Source organism: Symphalangus syndactylus, chromosome 19 (genome assembly GCF_028878055.3).
Source record: "Symphalangus syndactylus isolate Jambi chromosome 19, NHGRI_mSymSyn1-v2.1_pri, whole genome shotgun sequence".
NCBI classification, from domain to species: domain Eukaryota; kingdom Metazoa; phylum Chordata; class Mammalia; order Primates; family Hylobatidae; genus Symphalangus; species Symphalangus syndactylus.
In genome coordinates, this window is record NC_072434.2 from 51,289,884 (window position 1) to 51,308,542 (window position 18,659).

The 18,659-nt window shown below is 40.8% G+C and overlaps 1 protein-coding gene across 5 annotated transcripts in view; it reads right to left on the reverse strand.

The window, feature by feature from the left end:
• NFIA (nuclear factor I A) overlaps nucleotides 1-18,659 on the reverse strand; it is a 386,956-nt gene that overhangs the window by 18,661 nt on the left and 349,636 nt on the right. For 3 of the 5 annotated variants that reach the window (XM_055234470.2, XM_055234468.2, XM_063613342.1), the window contains one exon: nucleotides 17,532-17,623. The exons of the other annotated variants lie outside the window; for them this stretch is intronic. In XM_055234470.2, the coding sequence (XP_055090445.1) occupies nucleotides 17,532-17,623 (92 nt within the window). The remainder of the gene's footprint in view (nucleotides 1-17,531; nucleotides 17,624-18,659) is intronic. 5 annotated transcript variants of the gene reach the window in all.

The following is an 18,659-nucleotide window of genomic DNA, read 5'->3' on the forward strand; positions in this document are numbered from 1 at the left end:
TTCTGCCTTGAAGATTAAGTTATGAAGAGAAATGTACCCAGCCCAAAAGGGATCCTAAACCTAAGAGGTTTTTGAGGTCAAAAGGATCTCAGGGATTTTCCAGCCAAGAAAGGTGCATCAGAGAGGAAGAAATGGCTATTTTTCATTTAGAAGCAGGAAGAGTTAAAGGGGGTTCTGAGATGCCCACGGGGAACCAATCTGGAGAGAGCTGATTTCCTGGCTTATTGAAATTAAGACTCAATCTTGTTGCTAAGCAAGGGTCAAGGAGTTCAGAGAAAGCAGCCATCATCTTCATGGGCAGAAATGGAAAGGGCACAGGAGAAAGAGCACCAAGGACTCTGCTTCTCAACTTCTCTGTGAATCGGAGTTTATCTATAATAGCAAGAAAGTGGGTACAGCAGTAATAAATCAATGATGCTAATAGTAACTGTAACCTCAGGGCAATGCTCAAGAGTTACTTTATAGCATCTTTTCACACTGGAGCAGTCCTTTTCTGATAGGTGAGCATACCCGGCAAAACTGCAGGTTGTGGCATTCCCAGTACCCAGATTCAGCAGCTGCATCCCTGCAGAGTGACATGTGATGAGTCAGATAAACAGTTCAAGAGTAAGCACTGCTGTGGGGGTGGTGGGGTTCAGAGAAGCAATTGCGTGGCTGGGGGTGGATGGACTAGGAGTGTGTGGTGAATCTGGATCTCAGTTTGCACCTCTGCTAAGAAGGGATGAAGACCACCTTGCTAGCATGGTGCTTGTGAGGATGAAATGAATTAATATATGAGTTTTGTCTCCTAACAGGACTGTAACTGATGCTTTTTTATTTTTGGAGTTGTTGGGGTGGGGGAAGGGGATTCCTCTCTGTCTTGGGGAAGACAGAAACCTCATCTTCATGTGCTAGATCATGGCCTTTTCTTGACCTAGTGCAATATTGAGCCGTCACTTTTCTTGCCTAAGTTCAATAATAGCACGAGCATGCTAGCTATATGCAAAGCTTTTAGTCTTTTTTCTCAATCCCCTGAACTCAACCTAGCTCAATGCTAAAAAACATTAAGGGTTTTCTAAAACCAAATCAAATGTGAATATGCTTCTAAATAAAACCCTCTGCTGCAAAAATCAGAAGCTTCCTCTTACTGGATAAGGACATGAATGAAAGCGGAATCCATTTAGATGACGTTCTGCAGAAATGGATGATAAAACTGGTTTCTTTGGGAGCCGCAGTTTAGTTACAGTGATTGGGTGGAACCGGGGCTTACAACTCTAAGAGTTTCTCTGCCTTCAGCCAGGACTGATTGGCTGATTTCCAGAAAGAAGATAATTTGCATAAGAGATAATTTCTCATTGGTCAGTCAACTCCAAATGACTGAAAATCATGCGTTCTTTCTTTTGTGTATTTTTTCTTCTTTCTTTTTCATAAATATCTATCAAACTTTGGTTCATTTTCCACTGTCCTTTGGACCCCTGCCAATAAGGGCCACTATAGGAAGCCTATTAAACATAACTGCTAATGTTACTTTTTTTTTTTTTAAGCAACTCTGACAAAATGGTGAATGGGAGAAATCTGAAACTTAAAATGGTTTGCAGATTTTGCTGAGGATTTAATTTATTCATGTGGATCCTAATGGTTTTGAAGACAAAATAATTTGATAGTTGATTTAATAGTTGATAGTTCAAAGTGTTCTATACTTGTTCATGTGTGGGTAGGTAGATTCAGATCTAATCTCATTTCATTTATGCTGATTCTTCTGGTAAAATAGTAGTTTCATTCACCTATAATTTTCTTTAAGAAACAGAGGGCACCAACTTGGGAAGCGTGCTTGCTTGATCAAACTATGTGGAAGGTGTGGGATGAAGAGGGGAAACTATTTCCTGGAAGCCAATCTGGCACCGGGAGGAGCAACGCTTCTCTCCTGTACTCCCTTAGAGTTACCTACTCAGCGCCTGGCATCCCTTGTCGGGGCTTCATTCTGTGCCTGCTTCTGACTCAAAGCAAGCAGCCAGGAAGGGGTGCGAGGGGACAGTCCAGATTTGACAGTATTGACCCCAGGGCTGAGGGGCATTAGCAAATTCCATAAGGAGTTTCATCCAGCAGTAATCTTGGCTTACAAAGGTCACTGCAATGCAAGACCCAAGGGATGAGCCAAGCAAACCGCCTTCCTGGAAGACGGTGGGGGTGGGGGAAGGGAACAATGACGTTAACAGGGGGGTGGTGTGAAGGGAGTTTGGTACATCTTTAGACTTCAAGACAGGAAAAAAATGTTTGAGAAGAGGCCAACTAAGAGATACAGCGTGGCCCTAGCTAAATGGTAATGATGTAACAAAGAGCAATATTCAGCACTATCCAGATATCAGAGAGAACTGGTGGATACTAAAATCATTATAAGATGTGAAATTATACCTCTCACTGCTTCATTATCACTATATTTCATAATATTTGTCTAGAAAGGCACACAAAGCCTATCAGGTTAAATTAATCCTAATGATCAATTTTAGTTTTATTCTAATTAAATAATTTCAATTTAATTAATGCTAGCACAGAAATTAGTCAAAATTACAAATGTAAATGCTGAACTTTAAATCAAAGGTCCTCCCTACAACCTGCCTCATGTAGAAGCACTTTAAAGTGTTTGCCTGTGAAGGTAGATGGGAATTTTGACCTTTGTCTGCACTGTGAAGATCAGAAGATAGGAAAATATGCAACAAAAAGCTGTCCAGGAGCATAGACGGAGGCACAGGTTACACACACACACACACACACACACACACACAAACCTGCATGGCAGTCTATGAAAGTAAATCCTGCAAAGTGAACTTCTGAATTACATGCATTTGTTCCTTGGAATTCCAATGCGTTTGAGTCAGTCTAATGATATTGGGCTTTTATAAAACACCTTTGTAAAATGGAAACCATGCACCCATTTTCTAAGCCACATATTAAACCACTAGTCCCTTCCTTCACTCATAGCAGGTCCCTGCATTTCAGTCCTGCTCTGTCTCTGATTAGCTTTGGGGCCTTCCAAGTTGTGTGAGTTCCCCAGGCTTTGGCCCCTCTTATTTGGAGGTGCTACTTTATTAAAATGATACGAACTTTATTCCAAAATATTCTTAAAGTTGTATCTGAAAAATGATGGGAGTCTGGAGTAGATAATCTTTAAGGAAATTACCAGCTTTAAGGAAATTTCTAAAACTTTGAAAAATACTGGCATCTTAAAATGGATTTGAAAATGGTACAGGGCACATGTGTCTGAGTCATCATATAAAGACATTTAAATATCCTTTCTTCCCTCTTCATAAAAATCCAAAGTAGACAGTATTCAGAGCTCAAAAAATTTGTGGAAAAAGGAATCTGGCAAAATAGACGTACTTTTTCCCAAAGAAAAGAAAACGAAAAAAAAAAAAAAGGTGGGGAGGAGGATACAAAAATCTGAAAGAGAAAAAAAAAACACAATAAAGAGAAATACATGTTCTTTCTTTGTACTTAAAAAACATGTACTAATGAATTATACTTAATAACAGGTCTGTAGTGCCACTCACTCTTCATCTTAAAAGAACATTCTACGTTATCACTGCTATCCATAAAATAGCCACAACTTTTTTCTTCAAAAGGAGGCCTTCGTCCATGATCCTCCATCTCAACTTGTTCTCAACTGTATATGAGAATTATTTGGTAGCAATCAATTCACTATTACTGTTTGGGGACATTACAGAACAGCAGAGTAATTTAATAATATAGTTGATTAGTATAATAATCATCATTAAATTTAGTAATGATAGTGGGATTCCCCTTAACTTGGTTAATGATCATGGACAATTCATTTCTTGACTGCCAGTGGTAGAAATGGTTTTTGAAATATTAACTTCTGCCCCATGGGAATGACACTTAGCCCATCACATTTAATTTTTGACCTTCACTGAGCAGCACGATCCTAATCCCTTGATTTTATAATCTTAACTAGGAAACGTTAAAATATGGATTGACTCCAGTTGGCAGGAATCTTTATGTTCTTTTCACTAAAAAAGCTATAAATTCAATGGTTGACCTTTTATTTCCAGGTCACAAATGACATCCACTCAGTTTTGTCCGTTCACACAGGATTTATGTTAGGGTCTACAGGTATAAGCCATGAAAGTTGAACTTTAATGAAATGTCTTTCAAAGATGTGCACTTAACCAAAAATTCCTCGCAAAAAATTAGCAAGTGGCCTTTTAAAAACAGCCATTATGTCCTCAGGTTCATTGCTGGCCTCCACTAAGTCTATTTTTCACTTGTAGTAAGTTTCTCCTAATATCATTTTTCAGGGGGTACAAATTACGCTTGTGTTTGGGATGACAATAATACCTTAGTTCCCAATGTAGGCTTCTAACCTGAAAGATTTCTGAGATGCTCTCTTTCTCATAACCACAATTCATCTCCCTCCAGTTGAAAAATGTTCCTTGTCCTTTTCACAAAATCAATCGTATTGATGGGAGGCATTCCGTGTTGTCAATCAGGGAAATGTGATTTGATGGGACCCCAAAGCAGCGAGACAGGGAGAGGAATACCAAACCTGCTCAGGTCCACACCATCCGAGTGAGATCAATGTTTCCCATAATACTCATCCTGTCATGTGGCACCCTGTCACAATTAATAATGTAGAAGGAGCTGATTAACTTAAGTAAAGTGCTCTCTGCTGTGTAAACACATAAAGATCTATGAGGAAAAGAAAGGTGGGGGACGGGGCAGGAGAGAACAAAACGTCATTTTTATTTTTCATGTGTACACGTTCTCACTTTCTATTCTTCTCTTGTAACAATTACTGTACCAGCCATTCTGGCAGAGTCAATAAATTGATCTGGGTCTTGACGCAGCAGCAAGGCAGACTAATCTGATACACCATTATCTGCACTGGAGAGTGTGGGGGGTTGGGGGTGCACTCAGGTAACACAGGGCAAAGGGAAGGAAGTAAAGGCAAGCCAGCCTTACTCTAGATAGGTAATTAATGTTCAGTGTGGAGCTTCTGGACTAGATGGATGCATATGTAGCAGGTGTGTGTGTGTGTGTGTGTGTGTATGTGTGTGTGTGTGCGCACACATGCATGTTAGGAATGGACAGAAAACGAAGCCTTCACCTTGGCTAAAGGATGCAGCCTAAGTAATACCGTATGCACCACTTATTTAAGTCCCTGCGGTATTTCAGTCACTCATACCAATCTGCAATTCAATGAGGATCACCACCCCATTAGAACTAATCATGTCAGCTGTGTATGTGACAAAATAAACATTCAGAAACTGTGCTCCTGGGTTCAGAACTTGTTTTTGCACTGGGATTTTTTTTCCTTCCCTCCCTTATCCAGTATAAAATTTAATCGTTTTTTTAATATGAAATTATAAGACACACAGCGGCTCTCTGTATGGATTCCTCAGTGTATTTATCCTTACAACGAGAAACTGGCGACGTTAGTTGAACTTTAACTTGCTCCTTGGGAGTATGCTAAGTATGATCTTAATAAATAAATGTCATTCCACTGAGTAATGAGAGAATTAATGGCACAACTTATGGAAAATGGACACGGGAGGATGGGGTGAGAAGAGACTCAGGTCAGGGAGAACATTACCAGATTACCTCCGGGATGCTCATCATATTACCACTTCTGTTTCTTCTTTGTGGTCACAGGCCCCTTGTCCTAAAGAGAAATGAGCAGCACCCTGTGCTCCAGTGCTCACAGAGGTTCCCTCCTGAGGGCTGAAAAGGCAGCACCACACATTGGCTGGGCAGGGTGCTGAGGGCTTTTCATCCTAACTAGACTGAGTCTTTACATCACTCTAAGTGGAATGCAGGCATTCACTTATAATTTTATGGATGTGACATCGGAGGGTCAGAAAGGCTAAAAATTATTCCAAGGTCACATACTGAGATCAAACTCAGGTCTGTCTCCCTCCAAAGCTTCTATTTTTTCCACTACATTATGCTGCCCAGAAGAGGAAGGTACCTCATGACCACAGGTCTCAATGCTACTACTGCCTGTAAAATCTCGTATCTCAGGAGGATTGAACCAAGCAAGGCAGAGGTTTCCTCACATATAGAGCTCCCACTGTGCCCATCACCTGCTTCCCATCTCACACAGAATCAAGTCCAAGTGCTTTACCACCCCTGGAAAAAGATATGTATTTATTCACGACTAGACCCTGATCTAATGTTTCTGCCGTCTACTGTAAACTGACAGACACGCCAAACAGAATAGGGTTCTTCAGACACACACTGCTGTTTCTTTGCGTGCACTGTTCCTCCTGCCTGGTCTGGAATGTTCTCCCCACCAACTCTATCTGTCTCCTTCAAAACCACTCATGTGTCTTCTCCTCTGGCATATCTTCCATGAGCTCCATGCTTCTCCCTAGAGTTAGTTACTGACTCTTCTGTATGGATTATACCTATTTCAATTACTTCATCGATCACATCTTAGTTTCTTTACTCTTCTTTCTGTGAGCTATGTACGGCAGGGATTGAATAATGTACATCTTTAGCCTCTCTTCCAGCTTAGTATGGTGCCAGGAACATAGTAGGTGCTCAATAAATTTTGGCTTCTTTCTCCTCCCTAAGATCAATCATGCAGCTGGCGGGTGGGAGAGATGAGCTAGGAATCCAGGTATTTTGACTCCTAGTCCAGGGTTTCTCTGTGTACCAAGATGCACAGGTCCCTCCTATGGTCAGTTCCCTTACTAGACCTACTATGTTATTCTTCTATCCCCCCAGTACCACTCCTTCCCCATATATGCACAGACACACTGCCAGGGACCAGGGAAGGAAGACTGCTTGAGAGGGGCAGAAGCTGTATGTCATGAGGGCTGGCCTTATGTTTCCCTTCACTAGTCAAGGCAACAGGAGATATGCAGCATAGTCCAGTCCTGGAGGGCAGCAAAGGGTGCTTCCCACATTATTAAGGCAGCACTGTGAGGGTCCAAGGTTGCCCTGTGCTGCAAACAACTGTGTCCAGTGGCATCCCCATTATCCCAACACATTCAGACTCTGAAGAAGGAGGGTGTTGAGGGTGAGAAACACAGGGCGAGAACAGCCTGTCCTAACCCAGTGTCCCTGCCCCAAGACAAGGGATCCGGCTTATCACAGGCTCATGTGACTCATTAGTTAAATGTGTAAAGCGTTTGAAAAGTGAAAAGCCAATTAGAAGTGCTAAGTTATTTCATCTCTGCTGTAAAGGAAGCAATGTGAGACCTTAAGAAAAGTTCTCATGCAAATATTTTGGGGGAGGTGTGTGCTGTGGAATGTAATTCAATGGACAGACTCAATAGAAAGGCTATAGCCCAAAAAGACAGGGCACAGATCAAAGAATGTGCCTAAGTCCTCAATAGACAAACAGGAAGGTAAGCAGGTGGGTGTGAGAAAAGTGGACAGGAAGAATCACTGAGACCTTGTGTGAGATCTTCGATGGCTCTCACATTAGACAGTAAGCTCTGGGCTTGAAACTGTGTGTGTCAGTGGAACTTTCAAGGCCTTAGACTCATTAGAAGCCCTGAGAAAGCCTATGTCCAAAAGGATTCCTAATGCTGAATCCTTTCCTCATGTGAACAGTCATTATCTAGAGTGTAGAAATATTCGGTAAGGCCAATTTCTTGGGCATGGGATTTTCACAAGCAAGGACTTTGTGGACAGTGAGAACACCACCTGTATTGCGTTCTCTCCTCAAAGTTCCTGCAGCAGGGCCAGTCAACTCATTTTCCTGTTCTCTGAACTCGTGTTGACTCAAGCTCTGCAAAACCAGGCTCTTTTCTTTTGCAAAGGAAGCATCTGGTTCCAAGTCATAAAAGAGAAACCCAGAACCTACTGCTGCCTGTTTGGTAAGCACTCTGGAGGGCACCCAGGGGGCACTGTTTCACAGAGCTCCCCTGCAACCACAAAGGCACATATCCTCCAGCTCAGCGTTTTCAGAGTCCAAGTTTAACCGGTACACGGTGACCCAGCCCCATGGGAGCTGGTCTGCACAAAATGCCAAGACTTCTGCCCAAATCCTGGACCTCAAACAGAGGCTGAAAAGAAATGACCTCTGCACAGTCACACACACAGCATCCACGTCTCCTAAACACATAGGGAGTGTGTGGAGGAAAGGCAGAGTAATAAGCCAAGAATTCAGAGACAAGAGGGTCAAGTGCAACTACTGGAGTTGAAAAGTGCATGAAACCTATCAGGGAATAGGAAGAAAGAATATGGCAGATCCTATTAACAGTCTATCCACTATGTATTGCCCCTTCTTCCTTGGGACAATTTTGCTTAGAGAGGCAAATGTGACTGGTCCTAGGTGACGGGTCACGATTTGAGCCAATCAAGATAATCTTCCGCTGGTTTTCTCAGCATCCTTTGCAGCTAGAGATTAAACTGTGACCCAGATTTAGCCAATGAGACCTACAAAGAAATTTGCTAGCAGGGTGCAGAGGAGGAATAGCAGAGCCTTTTCCCTGATATTAGAGGAAAAATAAGGTGCGATATGACTATGCTATTTGGAGCTGCAGCAGCCATCTTGCAGTCAGAGGCTCTAAGCATGAGGCTGAAAAGGCAGCATACTGAGGAAGGCAGAGCAGAATGTTAGGAAGGGCATGGGTTCCTGCGGGCCGCGTGCAGCACTGAAACAATGCCAGCAAACACTCACTCACAGATTTCTTGTTACGTGAGGAAAATAATCCTGACTGGCTTAAACCACACTTCATTGGGGTTTCTTCTGTGAGGCAGATACTATTATTGCCGTCATTTCACAGATAAGGAAGCTGAATTTTAAAGGGTAAGATACACAAGACCACTGAGATAAATGGCACAGCCAGGATGTCAGAACAGGTCTGTCCTACTCCTCGAATCATGACTTTTCCTCCTGTTCCCCCAGAGAAATCTGCTGAGTACCCAGTACATTTCCCTTAGTACCCTGGAATGTCACTGATCAGAAGCATTGTTATGGAGACCCATCTAAAAGCTAGAAATGTTGATGGCATTTCTGCACTTGGCACTATGGTTTTCTAAGTTCCATGCATGGCTATCATCAACTTTTGATCTAGTTCCTGTCAGTTCTCTCCACCAACTCACAGCTCCTTTTTCCAACCCTTTTCCTGACATCATTTTCTGTCCCCCTTTTCCCACAGTTCCAAGTGCTAATTTAATGGACAGCAGATTTTTGGTCTTTTCCCTTCCTCTCCTATACAATGTAAAATTTCCTGTGAAATCTCTTTTTTACCTTCCCCTTCTCTATTGCCACTGTTCTCATTTTAATATTTTTAAAAAAGGAAGCAAGAAGAGAAGCAATATTTACTGAGCACCTATTGTGTGCTAGATACTATGGTAGAGATAATTATTACAATAATTATCAATTTGTTTCAACTAAGAAGATCCCCCAAATCTTGGTGGCGCAAAGGTGACAGGAAGAATAGGAACTGAGAGAAAAGGTGACCAGTATCTAGAATTAATGCCTCGAACTTTGTCCAGAAGTGAAGTTTGTGGCCAAGGATGTCTACAACATGCTGCCAAATTAAAACTTGAAAGACAAAGACTGTGTTTATTGAAAAATTTATTTTAAGAGTGTCTCATAGCCTGTCAGTGAGTCAGCCGCCAAGTGTATGTGAAGAGAATGTGTCAAGAACTTACAGGTTGGTGTGGGAGCTGGGGAAGCTGGGACGATTCGCTCCTGCCCACAGTAGTATGGAGGGAGGGGAAGCAGATTGCATGAGTAACTCATCTCTGAGAGGTGTTGCTTACTATTCAACGCCTGCTACTGGAGCTGAGAACATACAAGAAAAAATGACCAGGCACCACCTCGATTTAGGTACCTCCTTTCCCTTTAGATTCTGAGGGGTGCATTCACTTCCTGCCAGTCCTTACCACTCTCAGAGACATTGTCTCCCCTTGGGAAGGCCCTCCTCAGGCACAATTTAGCATAAGGGAAGCAATGGTGCACTTAGGCTGCTGCCTGTACAAGGGAAGAATAGCTGTGCCTAATTTAAACAGGCTTTTGGGCACCCTTAAGGCTGATGCTCAATGCAACAACCTACAGGGTTAGGATCTTGCAGCGGGTAATGGGAGGCTTCCTAATTTGCTAGAAAGTTGCTTTTGGTAAGTAGGTTCTGACCATAGAGCAGCAGGTGCTCAATGGCTTATACACAAGTCCTTCCTTCACAGGACACGTGGAATCAGAAGTGGGTTTGTGTCCTGACTCTACTGACCTCTGGATATGTGGTTCTGGGAAAGTCACTTCCCCTCTTTAAACCTCAGTTTTTTTAAACCTATACAGTGGGGATAACAATAATAACAATAGCTCTGCCTACTTCAAAGGGTAACTCTTATAATCAAATGAGAAAATACTTTGTAATCCAGAAAATAAGAGTTTAGTTATTAACCAAACAATGAAAGCTATCATTTGTTAGGTGTTCATCATGTGTAAAACACTTTTTTTACACTAACAGAATTTAAGACCCAAAATCATAGGGGGGTGTGTGTGTGTGTGTGTGTGTATATACACACATATTTATATCTCACTGTTTTCACTATTTTACAGCTAAAAAACTAGGCTACATAAATTGAATTACTGTGAAAAAAAGAAACCAACAACAACAAAAATAAAACACACAGAATGCTTCTAAGTGATGGAATAAAGCTTCAACTAAAATCTGAAAATAAAGGAGTTATCTTAGCTGCTCTGCTATCTGGTCTCTGGACAAAGGCTAGCTGTTCTCACAGATGCAGACTAATATCATTAGTAAAGGTCTTCTTCCCAGGCAGGATGAGAGAATGAATTCAGTTTTGGTTTTACAGAGACATGAACTAACAGGAGACCGGGGCAGATCTTCAGAAGAACGAAGTTCAGCACAGTCCCACTGGAGCCAGGGAGCACTGGGACTAACTTCAAGGCTTTTGATTCCTTGATATAAGAGTGTGAGTCAATCTTAGACTCTTTTAAAGAGAAAATGGTCAGTAACCTTTCACTACAAACAACTGGGGGTACAGATAAGTATTTGGGAAAAACAGAAGTTTTGGAGACTGACTGGTTCAAATCTCAGCTACTTCAATTACCATGGGACAAATGTACTCTTCTGAAACTTCGGTTTCCTCATCTGTAAAATGGAGATGTAGCACCTTGGAGGGCTCTTGAGTATTGCAGTGAGTGTAGACACAGAACCTAGCATGCATGGGTGCTGCAGAATATTCATTTGGCCAGTAAGACTTTTAACTTGGCTCAAAGTCAGGAGAAAGTGGAATTTTATCTGCCATTCCTCTCTAATCTTGGGAGTTTTCAGCTGTGAGGGCTTGAAACTGAAATGCTCAAATCCACTTCTAATTAGATGAGGTAGCGTTGCAGGGTGGGAGATATATATATATATATATATTTATATATATATATATATATATTTATATATATATATATATTTATATATATATATATATATTTATATATATATATATATATATTTATATATATATATATATTTTTTTTTTCCTCTAAGGAAATCTGAGTTTCTTGCCTTTGTAACTCTCCAGCTGCTCCTTGAACTTCTGTGTGGTAACTAACCTTCTACACTCAGGCAGCTCCTGTCAGCCTGGGCAGGAGCTCAGGAATGGTGTCAGCTAACTGAAATGCAATCTCAAGTGAGCTTGGGTGGGCAAGTGAGGATGCACCACCAGGAGGAGGTGTTTCTTGGAAATGAGGGGTGAAGGGGTTACTGGCCGAGCCTTGTGCAGCAGTAAAGGAGTCTAATTTTATCTGGTCCAGAGAAGACAGAACTGAACATGTCTCTCTTACTGGGATGGGCTAGAACACGACCTGCCATCTGATTGGCAAAAAGTAAAAGTAGGGAAAAGCGTACAAGAACCATATCATTAGGCCCAAGCTAGACAAGGACAAGGACAGAAAAACTATCCAGCCTATTCTGCTGCTTCCACTCTTTGGAAAGTTCCTATATCCAACTCTGTCGTCTTAAAGCCTCTTAGACAAATCTTTATAGTACTGGTATTACACTGCATTATTGATGTTGATGTTGTCATTACTATTATTTCTTCACATTTGTTTCCTCTGCTAGACTTTGAACAACTCGAGGAGAGTTTATTCCCTGTACTTTGTAGGTGTTGAGGCTATATTAAGCAATTAAGTAAACACTAAATGACTGAAGAAAGGAACTTATGAAGAGTTCCACAGATGGCCTAAGCTTTGGTTTCTCAGGTAGAGCTTCAGGAATATGACACACAGAATGGCAACAGCTCAAAATGCTCTCCATCATCTCTACCTCTCCCATTCTGGGTGCACCCCCACCAGAGGCAGACAATGGGTGTCATGCCCATAATTTAGCTATGCAGGGACCTCTCCAGATCAGCCAGCTTCCAGCACAGTGAAGTGTGTGGCTTGTGCATACATTTGTAAATTTCATAAGGTAAAGGCAATCACACTGCTTGCAAGTCAGGCAGCTAAATGATTTATTAAGCAAAGGTTATAGCACCTGTGCCTTTTTGTCAACAAATCAGGCCCATGCCATGCCAAGTGATTCTTCTAATAGTCCAAATGGTAATTTGGTTTTAAATAGCATTTCGGATACCATGATTCTGTTGATGCAAAACAGTGATAGATTTGGGTGGTAAGGAGGAAATGCCTGTTTTTAATATTGTTTGCACTCATTTTTCATTTTAAAGAATTAGTCCTCACTGGAGTTCTGTAGGTTAAGCATTTTATTTAAACCTTTTGATTAAACTAGAACCTGTATCAAAATGAGTTCTTTGCTCAGTCCCCCTGTGTGGAAATTGGTATTTCTATTTATTACCTGATGATGAAATATTAATTTTTTTTTCTTTAAGTAAATGCCTCCTCTTAATGGTTCTCATTTTCAGGGATCAGATTAAGTTATGGGATGCAACTGAAATGGCCATTGGCTTTCTGCTATTTGAAACAATGGCAGGTTCCCTATCGTTACATTATATCATTCAGTGGGCGTGCAGGGCACGTTAATAATTAGCGTCTAAAGTGAAGTAAATACTGTACGCCCCAGAGACCTTTCTATATGTTAATATCGGCTGTCATGGGACAATGTTGAAAAATATAAGATTCAAGGTAGGACAAGTGGCCACAGTTTCTCAGTATTGATGGGTGTTCTAAAGGCTGTAGGGAGGTGGCCACCTCTCATCTCAGTGATCAGTTACAATATGGAGAAGGAGGAAAAAAATGAGAGGCAAACAATGGTAGCAGAGGTAGCAGACAAGTGAGGCAGAAGAATGGAACAGATAACTCGGCAGGAATGTTCGAACAAAGCCGAAAGCCAGGGCCAGATATACAATGCAATTGGAAGGCAGTTTGAAAGAAAACTAGCTCAAGGCAAGGCTAAAGAGAAGGCAATTCTGCTTCAGTCAAGGGAGGAATTCTCTGCAGAAAAAAATAGACTACAAGGGAAAGAGGAGGAAAAATGGCTTTCAATTATCCATGTTATCTTTCCCTACCAATCATTACAGATGATGAATAGATGCAATAAAAGCCAATATTCAATTTTTCCAATTTACATGGAAAGAAGGCCATAATATATTATTAAGGGGAAGAAACAGCAGGCTACCAAACGGTGTATATAATATGATCTCACTTTTTGCAATATATTTGTATGCACAGAAACACTCTGGATGGATTTATACAGAAATGTTAACAGTAGGACTACAAGTGATTTTCATTATTTTTCTCATCTGTATTTACCACAATTAACATGTATTATGAATATAATACGAAAAAGTCATATTTTGTAAAGTTCCTTCTGAACCGTTCAGACTCAGCCAATGTATGCAGAGTACCCACTATGTGCTGGGCATGATAATTAGTGCTTTTCTGAGCAGTCAGCACACAATTACTCTGATCAACAGTCCACTTGCCCTGACTGTTTTACAGAATTTTTTACTCCTAAGAGGTGAAAAAGACTTTAGAACTTATTTAATGATTACGTTTTAAAAATTGTGGTGAAATACACACAATGTAACTAACATTTACCATTTTAACCATTTTTGAGTGTACAGTTCAGTGGGATTCGGTACGTTCACATTGTTGTGCAAACATCACCATCCATCTCCAGAACTCTTTTCTGGAGTTAATCCAGAACTCTTTCCAGAACACCATCCATCTCCAGAACTCTTTTCATCTTGCAAAGCTGAAACTCTGTACCCCTTTAACACTAACTCCCCATTCTGCCCTTCCCCTAACCCCTGGCAGCCACTACTCTACTTTCCATTTCTATGAATTTGACTACTCTAGGTACCTCACATCCGTAGAATCATACAGTATTTATTTTGTTGTGACTGGCTTATTTCACTGAGCATAATGTCTTCAAGATTCATCCATGTTGTGGCATATGTCAGAATTTCCTTCCTTTGAAAGGCTGAGTAATATTCCATTCTACGTATAGACCACACTTTGTTTATCTAATTCATCTGTCAATGGACACTTGGGTTGCTTCCACCTTTTGGCTATTGTGGAGAAGGCTGCTACAACCATAAGTGAACAAATATCCCTTTGAAACTTTGCTCTCCATTTTTGGGGGTATACACTAAAGATTAGATTTTAATGCAGTCTCAGGGATAAACGCAGGGACTCTGCCAGTAGTATTCCTGAGAAGCGAACATCAGTCACTGTTGGAACACCCCCAGGGAAAAGAGCTCACCAGCTCATGAGGCAGTAACATAATACAGTGGTCAGAGAGCACAGGCCTTGGTGTCAGACAGAACTGGGTGCAAATTCTCGCTCCACTCCTGACTATTGTATGGCCTTGGGAAAATCAACAATCTCCTTAGTCTCAGCTTCCACATCGATAAAGCAGAGCTCTATCCTATTAGGTGACTCTAAAGATTAGCTGCATCACATACTTGATGGACTTAGTACATAGAAAATGCCGAGCAGAAGCTACATACAATCAAACAACTCTTTTTCTTAAAAAAGATCTTATGATAGTCTGAAAGCTGCCTACTTATAATGTCTGCATTGGTTCAATTTCTACCCACTTGAAAAACCAGAGACCCCATCAGTTCCATCTTCTACAGGATGATGCTTCAGGCATTTTAAGAGATTTCCACTGGAAACTGGCATTTGGGAGCAGAAAGGCCATTTTATTTTGCATTTGTTTATAGACTTATGTACAACATACTGCTTCTCCATTTAGAAAGCTTAAGTATCTGCTTGGGTGACTCTTCAATTCTTATTTCTCCATAGGTAGAAAGCAAAATTTTGTTTTCCCAAATAACTTTTCCTGTAATTCAGTTAATATAAATGTCATGCTTTATAACAAGGGTATCAATATAGAAAAACACAAGTTTGTCTAGGAAATCTGCAGACCATGTTCTAATTATGTTTTTAAAAATTCTTGTCAAAAATTCCTCTTCTGAACTAATGTCCTCTTGAAAGGGAACATATTTTTTAAGGTATATTATTATTTTTATTATCTATATCTACATATATCTAACACTTTAAGTGGTCCCAGAAAATAGTTCCTCACTTAAGGAAAGAGTTAATATATACACCTTAAAATTAAAATATTTAGAACACATAATTTTTACCTCAGGATATCTTTTTTTGGGGGAAAATGACAACTCCATTAGCATAGTTTCTCATTAGACAATCGGGAACGACTTTCTTCAAGCCAAATGTGGCAGGTGTCACTATGGTAAGGAACATTTAAGCTGTTGTCCCATGATGCCAAATATTTAACAGAAACCAAAAAAAAAAAAAAAAAAATTCAGTTCCAGATGCCAATATTGGGCCTACATGACATCATTCATCCAGATGCGTGGAAAATCTGGATTTTTAAGAACTGAATTTTTGTGGTCAGCATTATGAAAACTCAGATTCTGGGGGTAAGTAAGCCATTTGTGAAGGAAAGCCACAGTGGAATATAATACATTTTGATTATAGAGAAATAAATTGAACGGAACACAGCGTACAATTTCAGGGCTGTGAATCACAGCTTATATAAAAAATACTACGTAAAATACAAACAGGACATTTCAAAGCTGCATTTTAAAGGCTCTTAATGAAGCAACTTGAGGACATTTGTGCTTTGGGAAAAGCAATCATCCAATATAGAGCCACCATCTCCAGTTCTCCCCCTCTCATTGAACTTGGACTCTTACGCCAAATGTACAAAATTAAATTATGTTCTTCTGTTTTAATGCTTTACGGGTAATTATGCAACCTCAAATTCACCAGAAAAGTGTTTGAACATTTGAAGGCATGGGAAAATAAGCAAATAACTGAAAGAATTTTATGAGAGGTACTGAATAGAGATTTTAATATCAGACACCATATGCAGGCCAGTTTAAGAAGAAACAGCAGAGGTGGGAAATTCAAGAGTTAACCTTCTCCCTCCCCTTTTGGCTCCCCCTCTCCTCCCAGCTGCCTTCTCTGCTGATGCTGTACTTTCTGTGACCCTGCTTCAGTGTGAGGAAGGCTTCAGATACAATGCAGTTTAACCTGTGCTGTCGACATAGCAATAAACCAAAGCCCTTTACAGAGGGAGCAAATGGACGCAGGAAGGCAAATCTATCCCATTCATATAGCCACCTGGCCATAGTTTTACAAACAGAGGCGAATAGTTATAAATTAGGCATCTGGAGATTCCACACACAGGCATGTGCACAGAATTGCTCCGAGAATGTTTTCAAACACCGTGCTAAGAACCTGACAGAGAAAATACTTTCCTTATGTTAATTATGATAAAATATGGCCATGTTCTAATTAGGAAATCAGAGAGTTTATTTCAAAATGTGAATCTAATTCTCTTTCACAAAACTCTAAATGCCTCTACCTATACTAACTTTGAACTTAAAAAGCCTTTTACTGTTTCTCAATGTACAGCAGCCATTCCAAAACTTTTCAAAAATATTTCTTCTCCTTGACCTAGACTAGCACAAAAGACACCTGTCTATGGGCAGACAAGCTCTGGATGTCCGGGCAGTCCCCTTCTCTCAATCACCTGCTTCAGATATGACTCATACACACCCCTTGCCACCCACCGCACCTTGCTCCCCAGCGGCCAGCAGTAACCACTAACAAACACGTCTCATTTCTGGACCAACACCAGCAACTTAATAGGGCTCATACACCCTTTTCCCCCTCTTTCATTTAGAAAGCTTGCCAGGTTCCTGGGGACCCTCTAATGAATACAGAGGAGTGGCTGGTCCCTCCATGCCCAGCACGCACTCTGATGTCACTGGCAACCACATATTACTTTCAGGTTCTGTAGAAGCCTGCTTCTGTCTGCTTGCATTTAGAGGGCCATGAATTCCTAAAAGAGGGAACACACACTAGCTAACACTGGGAAACCTTTTTGTGCCATAGCTGAAACAGTTCTTCTTCTACCCACTCAATACAAGAAGCAAAAATTGCAGGCAAAGTTTTCTGTGATTTCTGAGAACACATGGAAATGTGGCTGGTGGGATCAGGAGGAAAGGGAAGACTGGACAGGGTCTGGAAAATGCGGCCTTTTGTGCCAAAAGACAAGTTAAAATGCACCTGATGAATAATACAAGCTGCACCACATACAGAAAAGATGAGAGCGGCCCACCTGTGTCTGTTGAGGGATATTTACAAAGCTTGGATCCCGTGGTCCAACACTGACGAATCGGTTTGCGGGGGAGGTGCTGGGTGTCGAGTAGGCTGTGAAGGGAAGGGACACATGCGTTCAGGAAGCGGCACGAGATTGCACACACAAACAACACCAAAACACACAGTCTCCGAGCCGACGCAGCTGATTAACGAGGAAATGTGCAAACACTGTAGCTAGCAAAGGGGTCTGGCTAGCAAGGGCATTTTAGACAGTCAAAAAAAGGGGAAGACGGATTGGCTTCCAAAGACTGTTGGGATAAAATGATGTCAAACTGATACTCAGACGAGCTATTTTCTCCTTCTACCATACAAATTAGAACATGCAGGATATTTGCAAAGTATACTTTCTGAGTTAAACATGAGCTCTGGGGTCAGAAAGAGATATCCTAGTCTTTAGAGCAGAGGGAGAAAGAAATTAGGTAGGAAGGGGAGGAAAGCAGTTCATTTTACAAGCTTGCTTTTCACACCGTTACACTCTTAAAAAATCATGAAATGGTCATGTGCCTCTACAGCTAGAGATCGAAGAGGAATCTTTGTAGAAGGAACTAATGGGTTCTCCAGGAAGGAGGTAGAAAACCATTCAGAATAAGCTGTCTTTATAGGCCCAGTAGTGTCTAGAATCTTTATGATGCACGAAATATGCTTTTCATATTAACATTTGTAGTCTTCCCAGCCGAGAACCTTTCTGTTCAGGCATAAACTATCAAGACCCGTTATCAACTAAGATATCACACTGGAACGAACTTCAGGTACCACACTTGCGTTTACTATCCTTTCTTGGTTCATGGAAGTTTTGTTGTTGGTTTTTGTATTTGTACTTAAGAGCTTCTTTCTATTTTAATGGGAAAAAACTCAGTGGCTTTGTTGTTTCACTGGCTCATAAATCCAAGGTACATTTTGTTTTTTCGTGTCCTGCAGTTCACTTCTTTATCATCATCTCCAAGGATCTGTTCACATTCTTCCTCTGTACTAGAATCTTTAGACGGTTACTTACAAATTTGAGATGTCTTAGCAATAATTAAAAAGGCCTAAGGTTTTTAAACTAACTCTAGACACACACCATCTAAGAAACAATCTAGGTTTTTAA